General features: G+C 37.4%; 1 protein-coding gene across 1 annotated transcript; it reads left to right on the top strand.

The window, feature by feature from the left end:
* The first annotated feature begins 2453 nt into the window (after positions 1-2453).
* Positions 2454-16068, top strand: ubqln4 (ubiquilin 4). Its single transcript, XM_056476288.1, has 11 exons — positions 2454-2610; positions 3157-3308; positions 3424-3584; positions 5461-5723; positions 5811-5969; positions 8208-8433; positions 9182-9321; positions 9404-9487; positions 9564-9679; positions 11433-11631; positions 15096-16068. Exons 1-11 carry the CDS (start codon positions 2464-2466, stop codon positions 15246-15248), a joined length of 1800 nt encoding a protein of 599 aa, XP_056332263.1. The 5' UTR covers positions 2454-2463; the 3' UTR covers positions 15249-16068.
* Positions 16069-21672: the final 5604 nt, after the last annotated feature.

Genomic DNA, 21672 nt, shown 5'->3' with positions numbered 1-21672 from the left:
GCAGCTGAAAGAGATCCAAAGGTTTGCCTTCATATAATTATTAATCACCTGTTTCTAAATGGTCTGTCTCTAAAAGTGAGGGGGATCATTTTGTAAATTTCATTCACAAATGCAAGTTTACAAAAAGCAAACCTTTATGGTGCTTAAAAAGAGATTATAATGAATATAAATGTGATTTCTAAGTCTAAAAATAGAAATAAAAACAGTTAAAAAATGATTAATTTATGTTCCTCCTATAACATTTTTACATAAAATGTTTGTATACATGTATAGTTTTTGTGTTATAATACATTTGCATTAACTGATGTATGTACACTCACTGGCCACTTTATTAGGTACACCTTACTAGTTCCAGGTTGGACTCCCTCTCATTCCACCACATCCCAAAGGTGCTCTATTGGATTGAGATCTGGTAACTGTGGAGGCAATTTGAGTACAATGAACTCATTGTCATGTTCAAGAAACCAGTCTGAGATGATTCACGCTTTATGACATGGTGTGTTATCCTGCCGGAAGTAGCCATCAGAAGATTCAATTCAATTTAATTCATCTTTATGTCTATAGCGCTTTTACAATGTAGATTGTGTCAAAGCAGCTTAAGTTCTAGTAAACTGAAACAGTGTCAGTTCAGTTTTCAGAGTTGAAGTTTAGTTTAGTTCAGTTCAGTGTAGTTTAATTTTTACTGCTGAGAGTTCAAATACTGAAGAGCAAATCCATTGATGTGCAGCTCCACAAGCTCTGAACCATGCAAGCCAGTGACGACAGCAGAGAGGAACATACTTCACCAATTGGTGAAAGTGAAGGGAAAAAAACCTTGAGAGAAGCCAGGCTCAGTTGGGCTCGACCATTTCTCCTCTGAAGAAACGTCTTGTGCAGAGCTGCAGTCTAAGCGGCGGAGGCTGGAGAAAGCTGGACGTCCATCGTGTAAAAGCTGCAGGTGGGAGTGGTCACCGGCTGGTGAACAAACTGACCCTTCAGGATCAATCCGAAGACCCGTATGTTACTGGGGTCTTACAGGGATCAGTCTCATGCTCTCCACTCCTCCATAATCACCACAGCAGCTGCTCAGCATACGGCCTGGTTCAGGATTATGGAAACCTCTGGAATAATAAAAAAAAAGACTAACATAAGCGCAGATGCCGGCTCTGGTTGCCCTAAATAATGCAGACTAACAATCCTTTAGAGGATTTGGATTTCAACAGCATTTGTGTATGCTAATGCAAAGAGATGTGTCTTCCCACATAGCAACATATCGCTGGCCCAGCTCTGGCCCACACAATCAGCTTTTGCTTGGCCCACATGCCGCAGTGAATTACGGTACATGACTGGACCAAGTCTGGCTTCCAGACAAGGGCCAAACATGGACCAAATCTGGGCCAAGACTTAGCCAAGTTAATAACCCATAACTGAGCCTGAACTGGGGCAGATATGTTGGTGTGTCACGACTGCAATAAAATTGATAAACCCATGAATCATTGCACTTTAGGCGTGCTATGGGTGTGCTTTTTCTCGAAGCGGCCTGATTGGTAGAATTTTTAATTTTTATTTGAAAATAATAAAAATGTATTTTAAATGTGGGTCAAGATAGGCCAGACTCACACGGCCCATATATCAATTATTAACATCTGGGCCAAATACTACATTTTACATCTGGCCCAAGTATTGTGTGCCGCCTTAAAGACGGTGCCACCTCTGCCAAACCAGGCCCATGTTTGGTCCACATGCTGTATGCCAGTGCCGGATGAATGCCTGCTGTGCCAGATTTATGCCAAATCTGGGCCAGAATTCTTTGCTACCTGGGTTTAATCTAGTTTTAAACTGACAGAGTGTGTCTGCTTCCGGAACTGCAAAGACGGGTACACTGTGGTCATAAAGGGATGGACATGGTCAGCAACAATACTCAAGTAGGCTGTGACGTTGACACGATGCTCAATTGGTACTAATGGGCACAAAGTGTGCCAAGAAAATATCCCCCACACCATTACACCACCACCAGCAGCCTGAATCATTGATACAAGGCAGGATGGATCCATGCTTTCATGTCGCATCAGAAATCGAGACTCATCAGATTAGGCAACGTTTTTCCAATTTTCTATTGTCCAAATTTAGTTGAGCCTGTGCGGATTGTAGCTTCAGTTTCCTGTTCTTAGTCCTCTGACCTAATAAAGTGGCCGGTAAGTGTTTACACGCTTTTCCTTTCTTCAATATTTTATTGTTATTTTATTTGCCTATTATTTACTCAATTTTTTTATTCTCTTGTTTAATTATTGTTGTTAAATGCGTGCATTTAAAATACTTTTCCTGAATCCTGTATAATGAAACTGCATGTTTGTTCTTGTTAACAAAGTGGAATTCGCTGACACGCCACACCAATAGAGGCCGCTGTGGAACAATCGGCGTTTGCAGCACTTTTCTCCGCTGCTTGTTGGTGCGATGATGTAATGAAGTAAAAGAAGAGTAAAGATGGCGGAGAATAGCGGCACGGATCCTGCCGTGGAGACGAACACTGAAGAAAATGCCGCCGCTAGCGCGACTATCATTAAGGTTACCGTCAAAACACCGAAGGATAAAGAAGAAATAGCCATCGCCGAGGACGCATCTGTCGCACAAGTGAGATTATTCGCGGTTTCTTGTAGTTTGTGTCACCCGGGCGTTCATTACACCAGCGGCTAACAGCTTTAGCCGACGAGCTAGCGGTTGACGACGCACTGTCCCAGCCGAAACCAATCGCGTTGGACATCGAAAACAAATTTACGCTCATGTTATTAGTTAGATGTGGTTATTTTGATTGTATCATGTGTAGTTTTGTGTTTTTAAAAATCAGTGTAAAGTGTGGTTCTCTAACTCGTCGTTGTCGTTAAACAAACGGCCTGCTCATGTATAGAAGCTTCTAGTCTGTCATCTTTGGTCGCGCTCTTTCTGTTTTGATTTCTATTGTTGACTTTAGGATCGTTTGAGCGATTTAAGTAACATGTTAACTGACCTTTTAATCAAAAGGTTGTGTTAATAGTGTTTATGTGCGTTCATTTGACCAGCCGTGGTTATATGTTGAGCTCTACGATATCAGGTTTAATAAAAGGAACTACGTTGTTACACAAAAGTAGAATGTACTGATCTGATTTCATTATAATTCGCATGTTTTTGTGCTCTTAACAGTTTAAAGAGGAAATCTCCAAAAGATTTAAGGCGAAGCAAGACCAGTTGGTTTTGATTTTTGCTGGTAAGATCCTGAAAGATGGAGACACGCTCGGTCAGCATGGCATTAAAGACGGACTTACGGTTCACCTGGTCATCAAAACAGCACAAAAGTAAGAAGGCCTGCGTTTGGGCTCAAAACAGAACTGACCTTTTCATATGCTGAGTCATGTGGTGATGCTAAGCTTTTTGAATGCTTCACTTATATAGGGTGTTTTGTGTTTGTAGGCCTTCAGGTGCTGGTAGTTCGCAGACCTCTGCCTCTTCTGGCCCTGGACCATCACAGGGCAGCCCCTCTGGAACCGATACCCCTAGCCCGGCTAGTAACCTGGGCACACCCCAGGGCAGCGGGCCCTCCCCAACCCCATCACAACCAGCCAATATACTAGGTGAATTTAGTTTTTAAAACATCTTTGAGGGTTATTCCAGAATAAAACTAAACTAACTATTTACTATTTTGTTAATTTAAAAGTAAAATTTAACGTGAAGACATTGCAGTATACACAAATGAATAAAGACAAAAGCACAGAAGCTCTTAAACCTAAAGTTTAAACGAGAATTTAGAAAAAAGTTAATGTAATATGTTATAATAATATAACCTTTTATAACTGGGTAATTTGTTAAGCCTGTTTGCTGTATATTTCGGGGAAATGTAAATTTAAATAATACATAAAGCAATATATAGCAATTCCATGCAAATGTCAACCTTGCCATGAAAAAAGTGTTCACCAAAATAGCAAAACCCTTTCTAAGTTTTCTGGAGTAGGCTTGTATATTACAGTACTGGAAAAAGTAGTCAAAAATGGCTCTTTCAATGTTTTCAAACCATTATATTTGATTTACCAGAGTCACACAAGTGGCAATTTCACATTTGTCACATCCATAACGAAGCTTTTTCCTCAAATGCAAAAAATGTTTTTGTTCTATAGCAGGGGTGCCCAAAATTTTCCTTATGAAAGGCCAAAAACAAACTTCATTACGGGCTATCATCTGAAGGTAAATCTCTCAAGCTGGATTACAAAATTTACAACATTTAATTGAAACAATTAATAATTTTTTTTTTAAATAAATAAAACTAACAAATGAAAGGGTATGTTAAATTAGAAATGACAATGTGTATTAAACCCATTTACCCCACCCCTCCCCAAAATTCTCCATCTCTTCTAAGATTGAATGGCGGGCCTAATCAAAGGTTACAAATGGGCCTAGTTTGGGCATCTCTTCTATAGACAACACTTTACCTTTTGATTAGCATTATTTCTTTTGCGCTGTGCAGTTAAATTCAGAAAGTAGACTGTAAACTCAATTTTTTTTTTGGTCACATCTATAACGCATGTATGTTTTCCTCATTTAAAATATAAATACATGATATACATGTGTATTTTATCCATTTTAAAACTATTATGCTGCGACTAGGCACGGTACAATAACAGTTTAAGGTATTCTGCGGTATGGAAAAGTCAATGTTTTAAAACCGACTAAATGTTCCTACGTTATATGTAAGATTTAAACTTTACTTTTTTTTTTTTTTTTTTTTTTTTTTAGGACAACAGAATCTCCAGCAGAAAATATATTAAAAAAAGTGTTTTAAATTGTAAAGAAATCTGTGTTTTAGAAACTAATGAATGCAGTATAAGTTAATTGTTTCATTTGAGTTATTTAGTCTGACATGATTACTGTTGAAATATTTCGGAAATGTTTCTCAAAATAAAATATATTCTGTTCAAAGGGGAAAAAAGTTTTAGTTTTACCCAGACATTTAAAAAATATATATATTTTAGAGGAGTAATCGCAATACCGTCAAACTGTGATAGCGGCCCATGCCTAACTTTGACCATTGTTAAAAAACTTTGTCTATAAATCAATATTTATAACAACATCTTTGTATATCTTTTAATATTTGTTCCGCTATTAACTTTTGATGTGTGACCATTATATAACGCATTCTTTGTAATCCTTCAAACGTGTTTTTATATACAGTAGTCAACATTTGAAGTGGATCATCAGCTTTCATCAAAATTGTCCTAAAACTATTGAACAACACTCATTTTTGTCCTAGGACACTTTAAAAAATTAAAATAGATATAGCAGCTAACTAAAATGTACTAAATGCTATAATACAATGATTAGTAATGCTGGTTGTGTAACCTGAACAAAAAGAATTGCACAATTTGACTCACTGACTGATCTGTGTTATACGCGGATGCCGTTTCTAAGACTTTCTAGATCAACTTTTTTTGTTTGTTTATTCTTGTGGGTTTTCAGCTGGATTTGGTGACCTCTCGGGTCTGGCTAATCTTGGTATGGGATCTGCCAACTTCATGGAGCTCCAGCAACAGATGCAGCGGCAGCTCATGTCCAACCCCGAGATGCTGTCTCAGATCATGGAGAATCCACTTGTGCAGAGCATGATGTCTAACCCTGACCTGATGCGGCAGATGATCATGGCCAATCCACAGATGCAGCAGCTGATGGAGCGCAACCCCGAGATTTCACACATGCTTAATAACCCCGAGCTCATGAGACAGGTGTGTTACTGGGGTCACGCATTACATCATGGAAAAGCACAAGTTTCATTTCAACTTAACTGAGTAATATTCCTTTAACTTTTTCAGACAATGGAGTTGGCACGGAACCCAGCTATGATGCAAGAGATGATGCGTAACCAGGACAGGGCGCTTAGCAACCTAGAGAGTATTCCCGGAGGATATAATGCTCTCCGGAGGATGTACACAGACATTCAAGAGCCCATGTTTAGTGCTGCACGTGAACAGGTCAGATATTCATTCAATATGTAGCAAAAGCCTTTTGTTTAAAGTGTTGCAATGCTGAATTGGACTAATGATGCTAGTCTTAAAGGGTCAGTTCACCCAAAAATTAAATACTCTCACTTGTTCAAAACCTTTTCGAGTTTTTCTTCAGAAGATATTTTGAAAAAAGATGCTTGGTGTGACCTATTGACTACCATAGTATTTCTATGGAAGTCTGTGTGTAGCAGCAACCAGCATTTTACAGAATATCTTCTTTTGTGTGCAACATGAAATTGATATCCTACTCATAAACCTATATACACAGATGGGTTGAAAAAGGACTGTCATGTTTCTGCAGCAGTAGTAATGGATCAATTACAGTACGGCCTTCATATTCCAGATCAAAGCTCAATTTTACAGCTGAAGCAAAGGCTCTATTTTTAGCTCTGGAACACATTGAAAATGCTAAAGAGCACACTTTTTTTATTATTTTATCTGACTTAAAATCTTGTCTACAAACATTGAATTCTTTTAAACTAGAGCATCCCATTGTTATTGACTTTTTTTTTTTTTTTATCAAAGTGAATGAACTACAGAGAAAATGTTATAATATAGTTTTCTGCTGGATCCCGGGGCTCCATGCTTCGTACGTGGATTACTTAATTAGCTGGATCTAGTTATTGACGATTTGACATGATCCAGGATCGTTTCGCTCTTCAAAACTCATCCGAGAGTTGTTGTCATAGCAACAGGTCTGGTAGCTTAAACCTGCTTGGGAGCAGGTTTATTTCATATAAACAGAATTAGATCAGCTCGTTTCAAACAAAGGTAACACTGAAAGTGTGTACCAAATGCTGATATATTCTTACAGTAGTAACCTATAGATTATATACACTTGGGGGAAAAAAGTTAAATAGTTAAGTTTATATGTACACATTAATAATATAAAATAATTAATATTTATGTTTATATACATGTAAGTTTAAAAAAAAAAATATAAATAAAACGTATTAAATAAAAGTACAAAAACGGGGTGGTTCTCTCCAAGAATCAAAGAGGACATTTATTAATATGGATTTTTTTTTTAGATACAAATGCATACTATTTAAAGGTACCGATCCAGCTTTAGTACAATTTCTGAAATATTATAGGCATAAACAATATTCAACTTTTTTTTTTCTTTTTTTATAAAGGAATAAAAATGTATGCAGTCATGCACGTTTTGACTGCTAATAAGCTGGGGATTTGATGCTTTGCAAAAGTTGCAGGTGCCTTTACCGATTTAAAAATGCTTTTTTGATGAAAAATTAATTAAAATTCCTTACGCTGATTAGTAAATAGGCCTAGGCTACTTTAATAAGGAAAATCCGCTCTAAAATGTAAAGCTAAATAAATTACCAAATACTCTTGACTCATGAAAGTTATTGTGTGTCATATTTAACAAACCGTTTACGAATTTTATGTAATTTTGCTCACATGTATAATTGAATATTAATTGGATGATTGCTGTTCATGATTTGCATTGCTGATCTTGATTTCGAGGGTCGATAGATCTGTCCATTACAACATGCGCAGCGATTCGCGAACTTGTTTGAAAAAACAAATTAGCCAGAGATCAGTTATCAAGATTAAAAGATCCAAGATCTGCCATATCATCTTAGATCATTTAAGCGAGGTACGAAGAACGGACCACAGGACATGCTGGACTATTTGGAAATGAACAAGCTGCCAAAAACAGCCCAAACAGGAAAGATGGAGTGCAAAATCTCACCTTCAGATTTTAAAGCCACTAATAAAAAGCTACATTCTTAACAAATGGCAAACAGAATGACATCAGTGCTCAGAAAATTCTAAACTTTTTCAAATTCAGCCAGAAATCTTTTTTTTTTACACATCAAGACATGATTGCATTGTTTACAGAAGATGCTGTATCAAACACACAAGACTCACACATGAACATTTACTCAGTAGAAGAAGCCTCAAGATGTCAATATTGCAACAGAAACCAAACTGTTAAATATATACTTGAGGAATGCCCTATATTTAGTGTTATCAGACAACATTTTTTTATCTGGAGAGACTTTAAATGAAATATCTTAAATGCTAAAATGGCAATAAACTCAATTTTTTTTCTCATTTGTGTTCAACAGAAAAAATAGACTTCATAGTTTAGGTCATTTTCATTTATGTGTAAACTATCCCTTTAACTTATTTTTGAATTGCAACATTAATGATGGTATTGCATCATTGTCTTTTTGATAGTTTGGAAATAACCCCTTCTCAGCATTGGGTGGAAATGGTGAAAACCCCGGAACGCAGCCCTCCAGGACAGAAAACCGAGAGCCTCTGCCAAACCCCTGGGGGCCTCCTGATGGCACCACTTCCACCACCTCCTCTGGGACGGCCACCACCACCAGCTCCACCACAAGCTCAACCACACCCAGCGTGTCCAATCCTCTGGGAATTAGCTCCTCTAACCTTGGAAACGGTAGCGGCTTTTTATGTCAACATTTGCATTTAATTTTAAAACAAGGTGCATGAGTTGGATTGAGGCTATGTTGGAGAGAAGTTTAAGGTTTAACAACTGTATTAATCCCCCCAGGGACAATTAAATTAGAGCAGTAGCATCATAATACAACAAACACACAAAGAGACTAATCACTCAGAAACAATATAAAAAAATACAATCCAGCATGCTTCATAATAACTTCAGAAATAATACAAATAAAATAACATAGGAAGGACCCTTTTATTAAAAATGTAAAACTTGCTAAAATGGAAGGTTATAAAGCCTTATTGCCTCAGGAACAAAGCTGAATTTATATCTGTTAGAAGAGCATTTAATGCTTCTAAACCTTCTTCCAGAGGGCAACAGAACAAAAAAAGGCGTCAGAGGATGGGAATCATCTCCTATCACACTTTCAATTTTCCTTATCATTATCAAGTTGACTCATTGATCAAGTCTTGACTAAGTTTTGAAAGCGATTTTTGTCTTTTGACGGAAAGTGAGGAGAACCAGCATAAAAAGGAAAAGCTTAATATACTCTTAATATAGGTAGTATAAAAAGTTTATCTTTTTTTATGCAGAAAGAGTTCAGTTTCCTAAGATTTTACAAGCAAATATTATAAATGCACAGATTTTAGTTACTTTGTTTATAATAATATGATGTTAAATGGTAAATTACACATTTTAGAGTTTCAAATGGATTGATTTTCATGTTTATTTTTGTGGTTAGGTATGTTTAACAGTCCTGGCATGCAAAGCCTAATGCAACAGATCTCGGAGAACCCTCAGCTTATGCAGAACATGATTTCTGCTCCTTATATGCGCACCATGATGCAGTCCCTGGCCCAGAATCCTGATGTTGCCTCACAGGTAGCCAAACAATCATTTAAAATGTCCTAAGTGTTTTCAGGTTTCTTTACTATTATGTTCTAAAAGGTCACTTTTTTTCCAGGTATTGATGAACAACCCTCTCTTTGCGGGAAATCCACAGCTGCAAGAGCAAATGAGACAGCAGCTACCTGTATTTCTACAGCAGGTGTGTCCAGCAGGAATTTTAGTGACTTCAAATAGATTTTACTTTCACCTGCTAACTTCTTCTCTCTTACCTGCAGATGCAGAACCCAGAAGCCCTTTCTGTCATGACAAATCCTCGAGCCATGAGAGCCCTAATGCAGATCCAAGAGGGACTGCAAACCCTTCAAACTGAAGCCCCTGGACTCATGCCCAGGTGCAGTTTCTCATTTTATCCTATAGAAATGTAAACTACAGATGTTCAATACTTTTTTAAAGCTTGTTGTACATAAAAACAAAAGATGTATCAAAAGGGGTAAAATTATTTAATTTTTAACCTTATAATTAAACCTTAATTTTAGTCTTATAATTTTCCTTCCAATTTTAAAATAAAGTAATTAGTTATTTATTTTTATTTATATATAGTTTTTCAGAATATGAAAATAGGTCAAGATAACACATTTTTTAGCTTTAAATCTACGTTATTCCACCAAATATTAATTTCTCAACTTTTCAGATGTTTGTATTTAGTTTGTCTGTAATGGTGTTTGCCGTGTTCATGTTCAATTTCATATTCATGTAAAAAAAAAAAAGGTTTTTAATGGCTGTAAAGTTTAGAGGAAATGCCACCCAGTAGTACAGTAGTCAACGTTTAAAGTGGATCTAAAGTCTTTTTCAAAAAAATTTCAAGGCAACAATGGGTGTTCAATAGTTTTAGGATGGCGTTGATGAAAGGTTTTGTTCTGCTGCAAATCAGACTGTATTTCCAAACGGGATATTATAAGCTACAAAAGTAATGCTCTAAATCAGGGCTGTCAAACTCGGAGAGCCGCAACCCTGCAGAGTTTAGTTCCAACTCTGCTTCAACACGCTTACCAGGAGGTTTCTACCAAGCCTGAAGGGCTAAGTTTGACCAGGTGTGTATAATTGAGGTTAAGGCTAAACCGTGCAGAGCTGTGGCCTTCCAGCATCTCGGTGTGACACCTGTGTACTAAATGAATCAGTATTTTAAGTATGTATATTGAAATTGATTGTTGGAAATATTTTGATGCTTTAAGCGTAATACTTTTATCTAGACATTAAATCTAGATCTCATTGCCCTAGTGTTAATCAAGAAATTAAAAGGAACTAGTGTCTTCTTTGAGAGTTATTTCCCTCCTTCCTTTGTTATCCAGTAAATTCTCCTAAGAGCATAAATGCTTGCCTGTGGACTCTTTCATTTCTATGATTTTTCAAAGGAAGAAAAGAAAATTGGGTTACATTGCTAAGAATAGAGGAATTTGCCATCAGTACTTGACTATTGCATTTGAAACTTTTTAAACAATATTGTTAACTAACCTCTAGACATGGGCTGATATAAGATTCTGATGATATGATAAAATTGGATAAAAATATCACAGTATTGAGATTAGTGCTCTAAAATATGTTCTTTTAAAATGTCAGGATTAAAAACAAACCTTTTTCCCTCAAAGAACACAATATAGTTTGTTTTAAGAATTTAATTTAAAGTATTTTGGAACAGTAAACATGACAGGCTAAATAATTAAAATAAATCATTGACTGCTGCTGTCTTCATTAGTTTCAAAAACACAAATTTCTTTACAAATTGAAAGGGCATGTTTGGACATCTTTTTTTTCTGTGGATAGTAAAGTAAGCCACTGCATTGTGGAGGTTTAAAGTAGGTGTTTTTGGGGTGTATTTTTTTTATGTTTGTTGAATCGGGAGCTGTCCTGTAGCTCTTTATGTGGATGGTCCTTAAAAAAAAAAAAGTAAAATAAATTTTGTAATAGTGCTAAAAAAAACAATTTGCATATACTGTTGGAACGGTATAACAGAGAATTTTAGTGGTCTCACAATCTGTGAAAGGATTCAGATAGACTTGTTTTATTTATGTAAACAATCAGTGACCAGATCCACTAATTAGACAGCATGACAATATCCTCAGTTAAATCATACTGTATCTTTCTAGTCTGGGGCCTGGAGGAATGCCTGGTGGGATTCCCGTTGGTATGCCTGGTGCCCCACTGCCCACAGGAGTGACTGTGACACCTGAGAATCCTCCGCCCTCCGGCCAGGGCTCCACCCCAACCCCGACTGCTGGAGCCAGTCCCGCCCAGCAGCAGCTCATGCAGCAGATGCTACAGATGTTTGCTGGAGGGAGTGCATCGGTAATAATGTTTTTATCTTTTTGCTAATAGCAGTCGTCAACCGCATCAACCTTATTTTTATAAAGCTATCCTTTTTTATTTTAATTTTAGTTTTGATTTTAAATGGTTATGTTTGAGGTGCAGGTTATTTTAGTTTAATGAAGCGTATTCTAGTTGTGGAAAATGAATCTCACAAATACTTGAGTCATTTTTGTCTGATTGCTTGCTAAAGCTTATACAGCATGTTCATAGAGCGTTTTGATTCACATTTGAATGGGTTTGAATTCTACATTTCTGACTACCTGCTAGTTTTGGTTTGCTCTAAATAAATGTTAGGTTTGTCGAGTTATTTCCAGTGAATAGCAAAACTCTACAACTGTCTTTTTTAAATTACGTGATCAACCGTATCTATTGTAAGGTTGTTAACGATACTGGAATTCAGTACCAATCGATCCTGAAATCTTAATGTCCATTTCCCGATAACATTTGAGCGCTGTTGAGCAAGTTCTTAGACAGCGCTGATTAGCCGTTGTGTTCAGGTGCTCAACAGAAATGACTGTGATTTGCTTTGAAGGTCATTAGTTCACTGAACTCACCGCTGTTTACTGAGTGTAAACCAAGCGGCAACCTCCCGCTCTCCCTTGGGAAGCCAATACGGAAGTAACTGAAACTGCAATTTATCAAAATTGCGCTAGTCCTGGCTCAATAATAGAGCAAATTGCAATTGAGCCCACTGTTAGAATGGCCAACTTTACAGCAGAAAAAAGGTGTTTACAGCCTGGTACAAAGAATGATTTTTGTTCATATAGCTATTATCACCCTCTATGACAACTGTGAGGGGGGTGAATATTTTTATAACTCATCTATTTCCTTTATATTAGGTTATATTAAGTTTGCATAATTAAGGGCGTGGCCACTTGAGTGACAGCTAGGTCTCGCTGGTCGCCGTCACTTCACCTCAGCTGAATCCGGCAGATTAGCCGCTGATCTCGGCATTTTCATCGTATTTTTGTTTTGTTTTATGTGGCTTTACACAGTCAGCTGCCTTTTGGACTTATTTCTTACAATTATCAGATGATATGGGATGCTGTGTGCATTTAATTGTTCTCACAAACCATTCACGTGGCTTCGTTTCCCATGTGAGTAAAGTTATATACTTATACACCATCTCTATAAATGTGTGTGTTTTATTTAAGATCATTTATAATGTTCTTTAGACCCGTAAAGCACTCCAGAATGTGACAGATTGATTAGCTGTAGGCTCTAGAACAGTCATCTGAAGCGTTATCATAGTGTTATGCTGGATTTCATCAATAGTTTTGCATTTACTAACACACACTATATCTGAAGTGTTTGGAAGTAATTCGCGTTTTCCTCCTGTAGAATAATGTCATAAGAACAATGCTCAGTGGCTCAATGTATTACAGCAGTGTTTTTAAAAGTCTAAACACTTTATTGATATAGTGTACAGCCAAGCACATGTGGTCAGAATACAAATGAGTCGCAGGTAATGAAGTATCAAGCGTTTCTCCCAAAGTAAAGTCTGTCTGCCAGGTCTAAGCAAAGTGCCAGCAGGTGTCTGTAGCTCCGCTCACTCTCCGCCTCTTTGCCCTTGTTTGGTATCCCACCGTGGGTGCGATGACTCATGAACAAAATGGCAATGGTTGGCTGCGCCTACTTGTAGCTTCTTTTGCAGTGTTCAGAAACCTATGGGTGACGTCACGGATACTACGTCCATATATTGTACAGTCTATGGTGTAAACACAGACACATGGACACTGAAGCGCTTTAAAGCCGAGATTCATTTTTATTATTTTTAAAGTTCCAGTATCGATTGGTACCAAATTCCAGTATTGTGACAACCCTAATCAATTGTGTAGATAGACCATACCTGTCAACATTAGGATGTGAAAATAGAGAAATACCCCCCTCCCAAATCCCCAAAATACTAAATCTGTTCATCTGAAGCCATTTCATTGTAAATAAACAGTTAAACGGTCAGTAATCGGTTTTATTATTAGTAGTAGTATTTACAGAAGAAAAAAATAAATATTATACATTGGCAGCAAATATATTAGCAAACATTTGAGCTTAATAAAATGAATAGCTATTATAAAGAAATAGAATCAGGTTATCAAATCTCAATCTTTTCTTCACTATATGACTTGCACATTCTGATAAAAGAGCAACAAGTGAATCTCATTTATTAGGATTTTTCATTTGATTACATTAAGTAACAGAGGTGTCTCTAAAAATGCACACATCTAATGCGATAATGAAAGCATTCGACTGCTTTCCTAACATTTTATGCTCATTTAGGACAAAATTAGCGTGGAAAAAAAACCTCACCAAGTTCGACATCTTTAGATGTTGTTATTATTATTACTTTCTATGTTATTAATTTCTATTATTAATCTGTATGTCTGCATCTCACTATAGTTGTTAAATGTGATATTTAAGTAATCTTGTCAATCTAACGACTTCGAAAGACTTCAATCTTTCGCTTTCACTCTTGTACTTAGTCATTTTAGTGAAAACCTCAGACACTGTTGGTTGTGCACCTTTACCAACCAAGTTTGTGGACGCCATTATAACAAAACATCACTCTGTCTATTCATGCCAGAGTCCTGCGGAGAGTGATTGACAGGTGGTAATTTGTGTGTAACTTATTTTTATTTATTTATGATTGGTTATGGGTAAAACAGACCATGTGGGTCAGCTAGTTAAAACGGTAGGCTACAAATAATGAATTCATTATGAATTTATTTATTATTCATAAATAATTCATGCCGCCTACAACGACAATGCCATCGTTCATCGCGATGTTTAACATTAGACATTGCCCAACCCTTGTATCAAGGCCTTTACTGTATATACTTGTCTATACGCTATCTATACTTCTTCTTCGTGCATATGGTCTGGCGCAGCCTTTACGCAGCTGTATAGCCTTCGCCGTGGCTGACGATGATGCGCACCTCGCACCAACGCGTTGTGCAGGCTCCGTGATTGATCGGCTGCGTAGCTGTGACGAGTGTGGGCAGTGCTGAGAGCCGCGAGCCCGTTGAAGCTAGTGTTTACTAGTGTTGAGTTCCGTGAAGCAGCTCCAGATTGAAACTTTTGGATTGTGTTTACCTTATGATTAAATTTGTTGCATATCCGCCAGTTCCTGCCTGTGAATGAGCGAGTTTGAGCTACTTTTACATTAAGGTTGCATTTAGGATAAAACTAAAGAAGAAACTCTGCACAGAGGAACTTAAAAGCCTACTGCCAGCTAAAGTTTCGGAAATGTTATTGCAGTGCAACAAACAGTGAGCAGAAGTATAAATGCACGGTTATGCGCAAGGCAAGTCTGGAATTTATTAACATAATGGTTTTAAAAAGGTCTTAAATTTGACTGTGAAATCTGCCGAAACCCCGTGTATGTCAAATGCAATGTATTTTCTGTAAAATACAGCATATTTGATCATTTCTGTTTGTCTTTACAGACTCAGACTCCAGAAGTGCGTTTCCAGCAACAGCTGGAGCAGCTGAGTGCCATGGGCTTCATCAACAGGGAAGCCAACCTTCAGGCCCTCATCGCCACCGGGGGCGACATCAACGCCGCTATCGAAAGACTGCTCGGCTCCCAGCCTTCCTAATTCCATCAGCTGAGAGCGTGTGAAGGGAGACAACAAGCAAACATAGTCCTCATCACATAAAATCTGACAAGCCCTACATAGACAGAATTCCAATTACTCCAATCTTGTTTTGTTTTTTTCTTCTTTTTTTGTCGCTTCGATCATTTGATCTCTAAATCAAAGTAAAGAAGGTTTCAAATTTGTTTCCTGGATCACAAAAAAAAAAACGAATCGCAGTGGAATGACGTCACACTAACCCCTCATCACTAGTAAGATGGGACAGAGCTTACATGTGCTGAACCAAGTTTAAGTTACCATTCCTTACAATTAGAACACACCGGCAGTACTCGGTGGTGATTAGGGGAATAAAAACATCCATACGCTTGAATTCCGAGGCCAGAGGGATTCTTGTCTTCTGTGAGAATGCTTGGTTTTTCTTCATTTCTCTCTGTTTCTCCTAATTCATGCCTGATCAAACCAGTATTTATTGCAGAAATGTAGAGCTTACCCCCTTTACTCCCTTTCCGCCCTCCTCAGTTGACGATTTTTTGTTTTTGTTTTCCTCCCTCAGCGTTCCTTGACATTTTGATGTGTTAATCGAAATCTAATAGACATGGCCGTGTTGGAGCACTATAACACCTTGACTCTGATCGCTTTACACTTCAGCTATTTTAGAGAGGAATGAGTTTTTCAGACATGCGATTTGGAGAAAAAAAAAAGATATCTGGTCATCTCTTTAGTGGTTTGCCTTTGAGGAGTGTACATGAATTGAGCGTAAAGGCTTGTCACCGCGGGGAAGGTTGTAACGAAGCATCAATAAAATATTTCTCAGCTTAACAAACAGTGGCGAACGCAGACACCGTTGTTTGTTTTGATCATATCTTCATGCTTTGACATAGAAGTTTTCTAGTGCCTGGATGCATCATCCACAAGTTGCTCTGGCATACACAAAAACAAATGGGTTTGAGCATGAAAGTGATGCTATAGCTTCTCTTAGCGCTAACCAACAACCATCTAATGGATCTAACAAAGTTTTGATGTGAATTAAAACGTTCAGCCTTCTTAATTTTGCATTCTGCACATCCATAATACGCTCTTTACTTGAATTAGATTATGGAAACTGAGATTCGCTGGGGTTTGTAGTTTATTTTAAACAAACATCTGATTTTTGTCTTAAATCCTATGTGTTGCTGTTTGTATGTCGGTGTTCATAACACCACGCGGGTTTACTTTTATCATAGTTCAAGAAGTACTGCATGATCATATCTTCCTCTTAATTTACCAGAGGGTTACCTATATTGTTAATTTAGTGTGGAGGTCACACAAGTGATTTGTTCTCTTTGATGCATTGTATAGGCCTTTAATTTTGCCAAGCTTTAACCATTAAAAGCTTTAAACATTAACATTGCTTTAGATAGATAATTTGAATGAGCTTAATGTATCTTGGGATTGTACATAAAGCGGTCGTAAATCAGGATTCCTGCACTAAAAACATGGTAAATCTTACAGTGAATTCATGTCTTGTATACAGTTGTGTTGTTAAATTAATTTTAAGACATTACTTTTAAAAAATGTAGCATTATTGGTCATAATATGAACAAAAGAGTTTAAACCAAACCTGTCAAAGGCTACGTTAATTAAGAGCATTCGTTATGACAATTTGTTTCCTTTTTAATATTAATTGATTTTCTTTGAAATCTAAATGTAATGAAAGCGCATCAGCACAAAGGAAAAATCAGGCGCTCAAGACGTAATTATTCAAATGATGACATATTAAAAGTTGTAAATGTATGACAGAGGATTGTGGTAGTGAAGCGTTAATTAAATCCTTACTTTCCACTGACCGAAATAAATCACAGTTGAGGAATGGACGAGCTCATATCAAAATATAATTCGTATGTTTTTCTTGGAAATATCTTTTTAAAACTAATTTATATACATGTATACACGTATAGTTTGTCTCTTAGTTTTAATATATATTTTTGTTGTTCAGTTGTTTACTAGAAAAAATAGAAGAACGAATAACATTTGAGGTGAAGTGCTTTAAAACAAGTCAACTATATTCTTCAGCGCCAAAACACTAACTTGTCAAATAAAATAATAAGCTAGCCTAAATAAAATTAAAATAGTTTAAAACACCTTGAATGGTATTGGTTTCATGCGAGGAGGTTGCGCAGCTGACGGATCTGTATTGTCCGATGAAAGATAACACCTGGAGGTTCGCGGGCTCAGGTGCTGATGAGACTGTGATTTCCACCCTTTACAGGGGATCAATATTTGTCTCATTGGTTTTAGGCCTTTTGACAAATGTCTCAATTAATTTGAGCCGTTTTAAAGAGTGTTCACTCATTTTGAACCTTGTTTTAAACAATAGCTGAATTGTAAGTTTTATTGTGCGGAAAAACCGCCACTAAAACTAAAGCTAATAGATTTCTTTACCCATCTCCCACCATGCAAGTACATACACATTTTAAGCACACAGCTTTATTTATTCTCATTCTTTCTTGCTTTGTCAATATATCGTAGTGTACACTGTTTAATAATCAATTTAAATTATGTAACAAGTTGCATTAATTCGCGCCCTCTCATGGTAGGTACGCACAGTGCAGTCGTACGGCTGCAGGTGCCACTGGGTTAAATTGAGTAAACTCAGTGTGGACAACATACTGCTTGACTATCTCAATGATCATAGAATCACCAAGAGGCGACACTCTAGTGCGATTTGGGAAACAGCCACTAGAGGGTGTGACAGCCATTTTGGAATTAAGTTCCAATAGAACAACAGCATATTATAAGTCTGTAAGATAAACTATTAAAAGTGCTGATGATTGTGATAGTAAGTGTTATATTGTCGTCTTTCAGGTTGTATCACAGCTTTAATGCGCTTTTTAAGTAAATAAATAACAAACAAAGCAGCAGCTTGCATCGCAACAGCAATAACATCCAATGGACAGCCGATCGCTTTCACTTCAAAATGGCGGAATCCGGGGCTCTTGCTGGGCGCTGCTGTTGCAATGGAACGTTCTGTTGAATGTCGCCTCTTGGTCATTCTAAGCTCTTTGACTATCTGTCACTTAATGTAAATCTTACATTAAAACAAAAAAACTCCTAACGTTTCTCTAAATTATTCTGATAAAAAAATTGAACGAAAAAACATTTCTAATAAATACAAATCTGCTCTATTTTAATGGCTGTAACACTATAAGCTCTTTGGTGGGGAAAAAATGGGCTTTGGGTTGGACTTGGGTCAAAATTTTGATGAGCTGTTGGGCAAGGGCCAGGCTACAGCCTGTGCAACTCGGGCCAGGACTGGGCTAGGGCTTAGATTTAAGGCCCGTGCAGGGCTCTATTCAAGACTACTAGACACTACCCTACTGAAAAAAAACAGCTGAAACGAGCCTAGGCTGGTTGGCTGGTTTTAGCTGGTCAACCAGCCTGGGTTTAGAGGGGTTTTGGCCATTTCCAGCCTGGTCTTAGTTGGTCAGGCTGGGAGATGACCAGGTAAAACCAGCTTGACCAGCCTAGGCAGGCTGGGAGCCCAGCCAAAACCAGCTATGTCCAGCTTAAACCAGGTTGGTTTTAGCTGGATTTAGCTGGTCATTTTCCAGCCTGACGAGCTAAGACCAGGCTGGAAATAGCTGGAAACCCCTCTAAAACAGGCTGGTTTAAGCTGGATTTTTTTGCAGGATAGTAGTCTTGAACACCTTGATTAGTGGGATCTAAAGTGTTTGATTAGGGTTGGAGCAAAACTGTGCAGAGTTGCGGCTCTCCAGGAATCGAGATTGAAAACCGTGGTTTAAACTTTAAGGTTCTTTGTGGATGTTTATTATAATGGCACTCCATTAACCATGCTTGAAATATATGGTCCTTATAGCAACCAGTCTGACACGACAAACTCATCTAAGTTGTTATATTCTTCTCTTGTATACATTCTTCAAAGCAGGAACAATCTTTTTATCTTTATATAACGCTACAGTATGGAACAACGGTCAAAAACCATGTCACAAACGGAGAGATATTTCTCTCTTCAAAACTCAGAAACAATTAATGATAACCATAATATTCGGAAATTTGCATAATAAATAAGGCTCTAACAAGTAGAGTAAAAGTATGTGTTGTTACTCAAAGTATGAGTAAAAAGACATTTTAAATTTACTCGAGTAGTGAGAATTACACTGGGAAAACGTAACATTCTCTAGTGCATGTAGTTATTAAGACTTCATAAGACGTTAATATTAGGTTAGATTTAGGTTGTGATGCCCGGTGACCAAAATTCAATGTCTAGCCAGCGTCTGAGGACAACGTTATTTTGATGTTTAAAAACGTCATCAAATGATGTTGATATTTGGTTAATTTTAGGTTGTGTTGGAAAGTGACCAAAATCCAACGTCGAGCCAACATCATAAACCAATATCATATTTACGTCACATACTGACATTTGTTTGATTGGTTTGGTTGATATATGACAACCAAAATCCAACATCTGATAGACGTCATAGTGGTAACATCCACACAACGTCATACTGTAACATCATTAGTTGTTGATTTTAGGTTGGAAGTTAGACATTGACGTCAGCTTGACGTTGAGTTCTGACATCAACCTGATTTTCGTTTCCAAACAAAATGCAACGTCCCCACGACATTGGACTACAACGTCAATCTGATGTCATGTTAAGGTCTAGTGCCTGCTGGGTGTTTAAGGCCATTTCCTTCATCATACAGTAATTTTCGTCATCAGTGACATGCATCTAAACAGTCTCTGGGTCAATGCGTGTAAAGATTTTGGACATCTTGGACACTTTTACTGCTTCCAAACTGTTTGCTGCTATTATAAATCGCCATGTCTTGAGGCTATTTCATTATGATGTGATTTACCTATTATGTGTGAATTGATTGGACTGATTTTTATAATCCCCATAGACAAGAAATAATATAGTGACTTCAGGTTAAAATAGTGGAATTAAAGTACAGATACTGCACTAAAAATGTACCCAAGGGTAAGTAAAAGTACACGTTTTTAAAACTACTCAGTAATTTACAATTCCTGATTAAAAACTACTCAATTACAGTAATTTAAACATTTGTAATTAGTTACTTTACATCACTGACTAACATTGATTGTTCCACAAAGAACCTTTAATGGAACCATGGGAACTTTTAATACCACAAAATCTTTTTAAATGTTCGTCACACTAAGAAAGGTTTGTTTTAATAACTCCTCACTGACAGTTTCTTTGAAGAACAAAATGATATGCAAAATCCACCTTTTAGATGTTTAATTTCAAGAGTGCAGAACAATCAAATTTAATGATGCTACCGTTAACAGTAAAGGTTCCTCGAAGAATCATCAACATCCATAAAACCTTTTCATGCAGCAAAATGTGAAGGCATTCACGAAGTTCATTCATTTATTTTCCTTCGGCTTAGTACTGTATTTATAAGGAAGCGCCAACTATTCCAGCATATGTTTTAAGCGGTGGATGCCTTTCCAGCTGCAACCCAGTACTAGGAAACACCCATACACACTCTCATACTCACACATGGGCAATTTCATTCATTCATTTTTTTGGCTATGGTCCCTTTATACATTGGGGGGTCCCCACAGCGAAATAAGCCGCCAACTTATCCAGCATGTGTTTTATGCATTGGTTGCCCTCACCCAGACTCATACACTACGGACAATTTAGCTTCCCCAATTCACCTATAGTGCATGTCTTTGGACTTGTGGGGGAAACCGGAACACCCGGAAGAAACCCAAGCAAACACTGGGAGAACATGCAAACTCAATTGACCCAGCTGGGACTCAAACCAGCGACTTTCTTATTGAGAGGCGACAGTGCTACCCACAGAGCCACCGTGCCACCCATTTATGAAGTTTTTTGTACTAATATGTAAATGTTTGCACATAAAAAAGTGATGCATTTCCTAGTTCTTTGTGGAAACTAAATAGCATCAAACTTTTAAAACATACATTTTTTAGATTTTTAATAACCATTTCCTACCAAAAGTAACATGTAGTGCATTGAAGAGTTTAAAAGCATGTTATGGGTTCACAATAGATGCCAAATAAAGAGGCTTTGTATTTAAAAGGACATATAAAGCAAATGAGGCTGGGTGATTTGGCCTAAAATCAAAATCTCGTTTAATTGAACATTTTAACTCTTAATTATTTGTTTAATTTTTTTTGCCCTCTTTGCGCCGCCCACATTCGTCAACGCTACCAAGCTGACCAATCACAGACCTTGGGCTATTTGTTGTTGTGACATGTAGTTACATTTTTTGAGAGGTCAGCCTCAGCGAGGGGTATGCGACCATGTGAAGCCTGTGCTAGACCTGATGCTGTGCTTGACGTTGAAGTGTAAACAGAGCGGGGTCACGTGACTCCCTACGCGATAGGAAAAGTAATTTAAAAAACTGACCTGAAAAAATTTGATCGATTATAGAT

Source organism: Danio aesculapii, chromosome 16 (assembly GCF_903798145.1).
Source record: "Danio aesculapii chromosome 16, fDanAes4.1, whole genome shotgun sequence".
NCBI classification, from domain to species: Eukaryota; Metazoa; Chordata; class Actinopteri; order Cypriniformes; family Danionidae; genus Danio; species Danio aesculapii.
The sequence above is the reverse complement of the archived record's forward strand: the minus strand, read 5'-3'. Positions and strand labels throughout refer to the sequence as shown.

Coding starts and splice junctions, on each gene's coding strand:
- ubqln4 (XM_056476288.1), top strand. CDS start 2,464: ATGGCGGAGAATAGCGGCACGGATCCTGCCGTGGAGACGAACACTGAA. Junction 8,434..9,181: donor CTCCTCTAACCTTGGAAACG/GTAGCGGCTTTT, acceptor TTTTGTGGTTAG/GTATGTTTAACAGTCCTGGC. Junction 9,488..9,563: donor TACCTGTATTTCTACAGCAG/GTGTGTCCAGCA, acceptor TCTTACCTGCAG/ATGCAGAACCCAGAAGCCCT.